Source organism: Protobothrops mucrosquamatus, unplaced genomic scaffold (genome assembly GCF_001527695.2).
Source record: "Protobothrops mucrosquamatus isolate PMUCROS unplaced genomic scaffold, P.Mucros_1.0 scaffold_170, whole genome shotgun sequence".
NCBI lineage: Eukaryota > Metazoa > Chordata > Lepidosauria > Squamata > Viperidae > Protobothrops > Protobothrops mucrosquamatus.
The window spans coordinates 440,220-447,519 of record NW_015386246.1 but is presented as its reverse complement, the minus strand read 5'-3'; the positions used below and the strand labels follow the sequence as shown (position 1 = coordinate 447,519).

Genomic DNA, 7,300 nt, shown 5'->3' with positions numbered 1-7,300 from the left:
CTGGAAGAAAGCATTTCTTAAAAACCATGGGCTAAAAGTAGCTTGACACAAATTGTTCTGCTGAAACACCTGTTAATGTTTCTTTGTCCCTGCAGGGTAATAAAAGTAGAAAGTTATCTTTTGCACAAGGAAAACTTGATTAATACTTCTTAAACTATATCCCATTAAAAGGTTGCTCAACTGTCCTCTTCATTTGAACAGAAAAAATGCATGAAGTCAGTTTCAAAGATAAAGAGAAGGAACATCTGTCTTTGCTACAGGATGCAGAGGAAATGAAGGTAATTTCAGATGACCCCAAAGATAACGTTCAGCTTTTTTTATTCCACATATTTAATCTTTCCTATACATTGGCATTTATGATGTCAGTTTCTCATTACAAATGTTCTTCAAAAGGATGATCCAGGTCAAATTATGTCTTCCAAGTCAAATCTAACAATATTCTATAATTATAAACAAAATTCAGTTGCTTGGTGTGTTAAAATATTACATGTATTTGTAAAAATATATTTTTAGAATATTTGATACTAAAATAAACCATCCATAATACCTTTGCTCACGTAACAAATAAAATAGATTTGCAGCATAAGGGAATTGCTTTGAGAATTATTTTGTTTTATAACTAGATATTGATGATATATTGCTGGCATGTTACATAATTGTGTGTGTGTAGGTGAGTGAGTGAATTAATATATGCAGGTGTACATGCACATATACTGATTATGTATCGGGCTAACAGCACTCAGTGAAAAATACAGCAACCATTTTTAAAGTATCAATGCGCAGAGGAGTACGAATGGAACTGAGGTCATCCGGTTGCAGGAATTATTGAATTGGTACTATGACATTTAGTCCATATAATTTGGATTCTGAGATAGAGTAATATCCAGCTACAAAAGAGAAAAAAATACTTTAGGCCTAAAAATTAGGGCTTAACCTTTGAATTACTAACTTTGTAGCATGATTCTCTGTTCTGCATTAGTGCCGCAAAGAAACCACAGGGTAGAGTTCAAAAGCACTGTGAGTTTCTTCAGTGAAGCCGATACAAGAATCTGATCTACTAACAAGGCAAAATGAGTCAATGGACTTCAAGGGGGGCTGGACTTAGGTCTCTTTTGTGGGCATTGGGACTCCAGACTGATAAAACACGATCCAGATTTTACTCAACTCCTCACATACTCCAACACAAGATCAGCAATTTCTTCTGTATCTATCTATCTATCTATCTATCTATCTATCTATCTATCTATCTATCTATCTATCTATCTATCTATCTATCTATCTATCTATCTATCTATCTATCTATCTATCTATCTATCTATCTATCTATCTATCCTCAGCAATTTCTTCTGTATCTCTATATCTCTATATCTATCTATTTGTCTATCTGTCTATCTGTCTGTCTATCTATCTATCTATCTATCTATCTATCTATCTATCTATCTATCTATCTATCTATCTATCTATCTATCTATCTATCTATCTATCGGAAATATTAATTTTCTGAGCTTAGTTTTGAATGAAAAAAATGGTATATACAAGTATCTCAGCAATTCTAAGATACGCAGGTTGTGTTTGATGTAATAGGAAAAACAATGAGTAAAATATTAAATTATTGTAATTTATCCCTTCTATGAACAGAAGACCCTGGAGCAACAGATGGAGAGTCACAGGGAAGCTCATCAGAAGCAGCTCTCTCGATTACGAGATGAGATTGAGGAGAAACAAAAAATTATTGATGATATAAGAGAGTATGTTCATTTTCTCATTCCCCAGTACAGGTTTTGAATAATTTTGCAGGTGTATATACATCCATACACAGATTGTTGCTGATGACATATTTGATCTATATTTGATGATGTATTGCTTATGTTTATTAGCAAAACCCTCAAGAAAATCAGATGATAACTGCTGCGGATGTGTTTCTCTAGAATCTTCTTGTGGTGATTTTAACAAAAAAATAAACCCAGAGAGAACAAAGAACAATCCATAAAGTGCTTCTGCTTTGTAATAATAAAAAATACAGCAGACAAAGTGTCATGTTTATACATATAACTCTGGATTTTAAAACCTCTAACAATATCAGAAATATAGTATTAAAGTAATTAATGATCAATACTTTGGCATGCATTTAGAACACTGTGACAAACTGTTGCAGTAGTTACTACAGATAAAAGTGTAGAATGATAACAAATGGAACGGAATAATATCCCATTTCTCTTCAGTATTACATAGAATGGGGTAACAGCTATGTCAGTAACAACATTGATTTGAGATTTAAGATGATTATGAGAAAATTTCCCAAAAGTTTGAAATGAAAGTATACTGGATAATTGTGATCTTAAGACAAATGCATAATGGCTTGTATTTATCTCCCTGAAGTACCACTTTTAATTTAAATTATTTTATTTTCTTCAGTATGAATCAGAAGTTGCAGCTGGAACAAGAAAAACTGACTTCAGACTATGAAAAATTAAAAATAGAAGATCAAGAACGGGAAAATAAATTGGAAAAACTTATGTAAGTTAGCTGGATTGCTTTTCCTGTTATGAATATTTACATTCCTAAAATAATGTATGCAGGATGCCATCCTGGCCAAGGACAGAAATCTCTGGATATCCAGATGTTATTAGAAGGTAATCTGTCAGACAATTAGCATATCTAGTGCTATAATTTAGAAGAATTAGCATTTCTCAACATTTGCAGGATCTAGAACGGAAAAGAATTAACAGATCTATAAGACCATGGTCTTGATTACACCTATCCTAACCCATTGCAATTTTATGGATAGTTCTTAATACTTGCAAGGACAGGAGTGTTGTTAAAACATCTGGTCTTAATAGAGTGGCCCAATGTAACTGTAAATAGTAAGTATATATCCACTTAGCAATCCTTACAAAGATGGCACCTGCAGCTGGATAGCCATAATCTACTGAAGCCTTAATATTTTAAACAGCCTAAAAGAATCTCAGGTCTTAAGCCAATATGGCAAAGAGAGAAGTTTTATACATCCTCCTAAAAATATGAGTACATTGTCAGGATTTTATTAGTACTCCAGTGTAAAGTCTGGAAGTTCATTAGAGCAGGAATTTAACTTATCCTCATCAACATATAGATTTACAACTTTGGAGATTCGAATTAAATTCAGAACTGTTAGAAATCAGACCCCAAAGTGTTGCTCTCGTTAAAATAGTACAGATAGTCCTCAACTTAACAACTATTTGTTTAGTAACAGTTCAAAGCTATAATGGCACTGAGAAAAATGACTTACGACTTTCACACTTACGTACAACCATTTCAGCATCCCCATGGTCACGTGATCAAAATTCAAGTGCTTGGCAACTGGCATGTACTTAATGAAAAGTTGCACTGTCCTGGGATCATGTCATCACCATTTGTAACCTTCCCAGCTGGCTTCCGACAAGCAAAGCCAATGGGGGAAGCCAAATTTGCAACAACTGCATGATTCATTTAACTGCAATGATTCACTTAACAACTGTGGCAAAAAGGCCATAAAATGAGGTGCAACTCACTTAAGAACCATCTTGCTTAACCACAGAAATGTTAGGCTTAATTGTCTTCTTTTTTTTTTCATTTTCCCAACATTATGTAGTTCCCAAGGTCCTAGCATGGCTGAGCATGGCTGGCTCAGGAATTCTGGGAGTTGAAGTCCACGAATCATAAAAGAGACAAGGTTGCCTACCCCTGGCCTAGACCTTTGCATAACGTGTCCAAAATATGATAATGTGAGGCTGGTTATTTGTGCCTCACATGATTTGTTCATTTTCTTGGTATCCATGGTATTCTCAGGACTCTTCTGCAACAGCAAATTTCTAAAGTCAGTACTCTTATCTATCCTGCTGCTTCAAGTTCTAACTTTTGCTTCCATAAGTAGTGTTGACAGATAAAGTCATCACACAATTCTGATCTCATAGCTGCATCATGGCATCTGAATATCTTTTGCAAAGTCTTCATTGCTATCCTACCAAGTGCTAATCTATGTTTTAATTCTTGACTGCTGATTCCTTTACTGTTCATGGTCAATCCTAAACATCAGAGCTTGTTGACCACTTCAGTTATTTTCACTGTCAGTTTTATGACTGATTGCTGTCCGTGTTGTTATTACTTTGGTTTTCTTTATATATAAACTTAACCCCATTCTTCTTATTGTACTTCTCAACTTTCATTACTTCCAGATCATTTGCATTTTCAGCTCTCAGAAGAGAGTCATCAGCATAGTGGAGATTATTCATATTTCATCCTCCTTTTAGATCCAGGCTTGTCTTCCAATCCATCCTCCCTCAATATTCTGTATGTAGGTTGAACAAATTAGACCTTGGATTTTGCATTATGCCAAAATGATCTTCAGGGGTGACCTCTCCTTCATTTGAGAAATCAACATGCTATTCATAAAGGAAAATAGTACTTTTCTCATTTGGATCCTAGTCTTCATTGCTCCCACCCAAATAAAGAATTCCTTCCCTAAATAACTGCAGGACTATGAAATATTTTTGCCTAAGAAAATCACAGAAATCTGTACTTAACATATTCATTGTCTTGGAAGATAGAAATGTTCCTGTCTCCAAAAATATAGGAAACTATATGGCATATAATCCTTAAAGAAGGAACAAAATAAATCTTGTCTTCTTTTATTCCGTTATTTTACATATCTAATTCTGTGAAAATTGGAGAAAACTGGATTTGATTTATATTATCTGCCTTACATAATGTGGCAGTACGTATGTGTAGGATTGCTAAAAAGTAATTTTCTTTTTAATTGAGTGTGAATATAAGCAAGACGCACCTCTTAAGATAGTTTTGTTTCCTGTTAAAATTTGTGTAAGCTAATATCAGATAGATTTTTGAATGTTTTATTTCTTGAGTTTTCTGCTTACATTGTAAACTGAGTTCATCCATGAATTTCCTATGATGATGAAGCACTGGACGAGTTTGTCAAAATGGTTACTTGCCAGTGTTAAAAAATCCTTTAGATCAAGTATGTACAACCCACAACTCATGGGCCGCAAGCAGTTCTGGACAGCTGGTAATTATGAACTTTTAACATTATTATGTGATTTATATACATTTTATTATATATTTTATATGCAGCCCAAAATAATTCCTCTTCACTCAGTGTGGCCCAGGCAAGCCAAAAGGTTGTACGCCCATGCTTTAGGCACTAGAAGGTGATCTGGCTTCAAGTTTTGCACTTTTGGGACTCTCAGTGATATATTTGTATTTTCTGAGTTGTGCCATTGTTTGTTTTTTATCTAGATTGCTTAATGATAAGAGAGAACAAGCAAGGGAGGATCTTAAGGGACTGGAAGAAACTGTGGTATGTATTAAATAGATCATAGCTATATTTCTGAAATGACTTTCCAGAAAAGATACTATAATTGGAGGGAGAAGGACATTGTGTCAAAAATACCCATTGCCAGTCATTCTGATAGATGATCCTGGCATGGTGGGGACATTCACTTTTTGCATGTTTCCTCTACTTTGTTTGTATTTCATAACTTAAGAACTGATTCGGGTTGCTACAGATGGTCCAAAATTCAACAACTCATTGGTTGACATGCCGTAGTCACTAAAATCAAATTATACGTAATTTGTAGGCTCTGCAGTGCTTAATAATAGGTTTCTAAATATACTTCAGAATGCTAGGTTTGTCTTAGAACACCCTATATGGCTTTTTACCAAGGTATCTGCAGGATTGCCTATTGAACCCCTTGGAGAACCCATGTGAGGAAGGCATTTATTTATTTATTTATTTATTTATTTATTTATTTATTTATTTATTTATTTATTTATTTATTTATTTATTTATTTATTTTTTATTATTTAAATTTATATACCGTCCTATCTCCCTTACGGGACTCAGGGCGGTGAACAGGCGATAATAAAAATCACAATAAATATTAAATAAAAAGCCTGCTCTAAAATACCCCATATAAAAGCCCCTACCAAAACACAATCAAAACTACGCCAGGCTGGCCGCATGGAATAGATGGGTTTTCAAGGCTCGGCGAAAGAGGCGCAGGTCCGCAGTTGTACGTAGGTCGGGGGGTAGGTCATTCCAGAGGGCAGGAGCTGCCACAGAGAAGGCTCTCCCCCTGGGGGTTGCCAGCCGGCATTGACTGGCCGACGGCACCCTAAGGAGGCCCTCTCTGTGGGAGCGGACTGGTTGAAGGGAGGTATTTGGTAGGAGGCGGTCTTGCAAATACCTAGGTCCATTGCCATGGAGCGCTTTAAAGGTTGTTACTAACACCTTTAACTCCTTACTAACTCCTTACTAACTCCTTCAACACCTTGAAGGAGAAGCTGTTGCTGAAGAGAAATTGAGGGGGGGGGGCAGACTGTTCTGTTAAATCTCTTGGCTGATTCTGATAATCACAGATTGTGGAATCCTCCTCAGTTGCCTATGGGGGTTAGGAGTTCCAGAGGTGAAGGGGTGGCAAGGAAACAGTTCTCCATTGCTATCCCATCCCTGTAAAACAACCTGTACCCACCAAAATCCAGATAGTCCTCATCCTTGTCATCTCCTAGAAAGCAGTTAAAATATTTATGTATGCTATACAGTATGCAGGAAAGTGCAATTAATATATTAAAAACTTTAAAAATGGTTGCCCCTCAATAATCATTAAAAATGGTTATAATTGGTTAACAGTTATCTGTGAAAATCTGTGAATTTGTTAGTTGTTCACAGTTAACTGTTAACCAATTGAGGGATAACCACTTTTTTGCTTCACTTTGGCTGCTGTAATAGCACAGTAGTTTATTTATTTATATCTCACCTTTATTATTTTTACAAATAATTCATGATGGAGAACATGTCCAATACACCTTCCTTCTCCTCCTATTTTCTTCACAAAAACAGGCCTGTGAGGTGAGTTGGGCTGAGAGAGAGAGTGACAGGCCTAAATGCACCCAGCTGGCTTCCATGCTAAAGCAGGACTTGAACTCACTGTCTCCCACTTTCTAGCCTGATGTCTTAACCACTAGACCAAATTGGTTCTGCAGGGGACTTGTAGGACACTATGATTTATCTGTAGTTAAAGTACTATTATTGGTGTGCTTGGATAACTTTGTGTTTCGGTTTAAAATAGTCTGTATTAAGTAGTGGTGTCCAGAGTGGGAGTCAAATGAAAAAAAGTAGCATCATGCTTTGTGATGCAATCTCCACTACTCTTGAACATACATTGTGACATTTCACAGATGCACATAAGGGGCAGAAATTGTCACAATCATTACATCATTCTGAAGAAATGCTAAGATTCTGTGGAGGGCTCTGATTTTTTTTCTT

General features: G+C 35.7%; 1 protein-coding gene across 3 annotated transcripts in view; it reads left to right on the top strand.

The window, feature by feature from the left end:
- The window catches only part of KIF5C (kinesin family member 5C), a 91,751-nt gene that overhangs the window by 69,939 nt on the left and 14,512 nt on the right, over nucleotides 1–7,300 (top strand). For all 3 annotated transcript variants that reach the window (XM_015822063.1, XM_015822071.1, XM_015822054.1), the window contains 4 exons: nucleotides 202–278; nucleotides 1,639–1,748; nucleotides 2,416–2,517; nucleotides 5,272–5,332. In XM_015822063.1, the coding sequence (XP_015677549.1) occupies nucleotides 202–278; nucleotides 1,639–1,748; nucleotides 2,416–2,517; nucleotides 5,272–5,332 (350 nt within the window). The remainder of the gene's footprint in view (nucleotides 1–201; nucleotides 279–1,638; nucleotides 1,749–2,415; nucleotides 2,518–5,271; nucleotides 5,333–7,300) is intronic.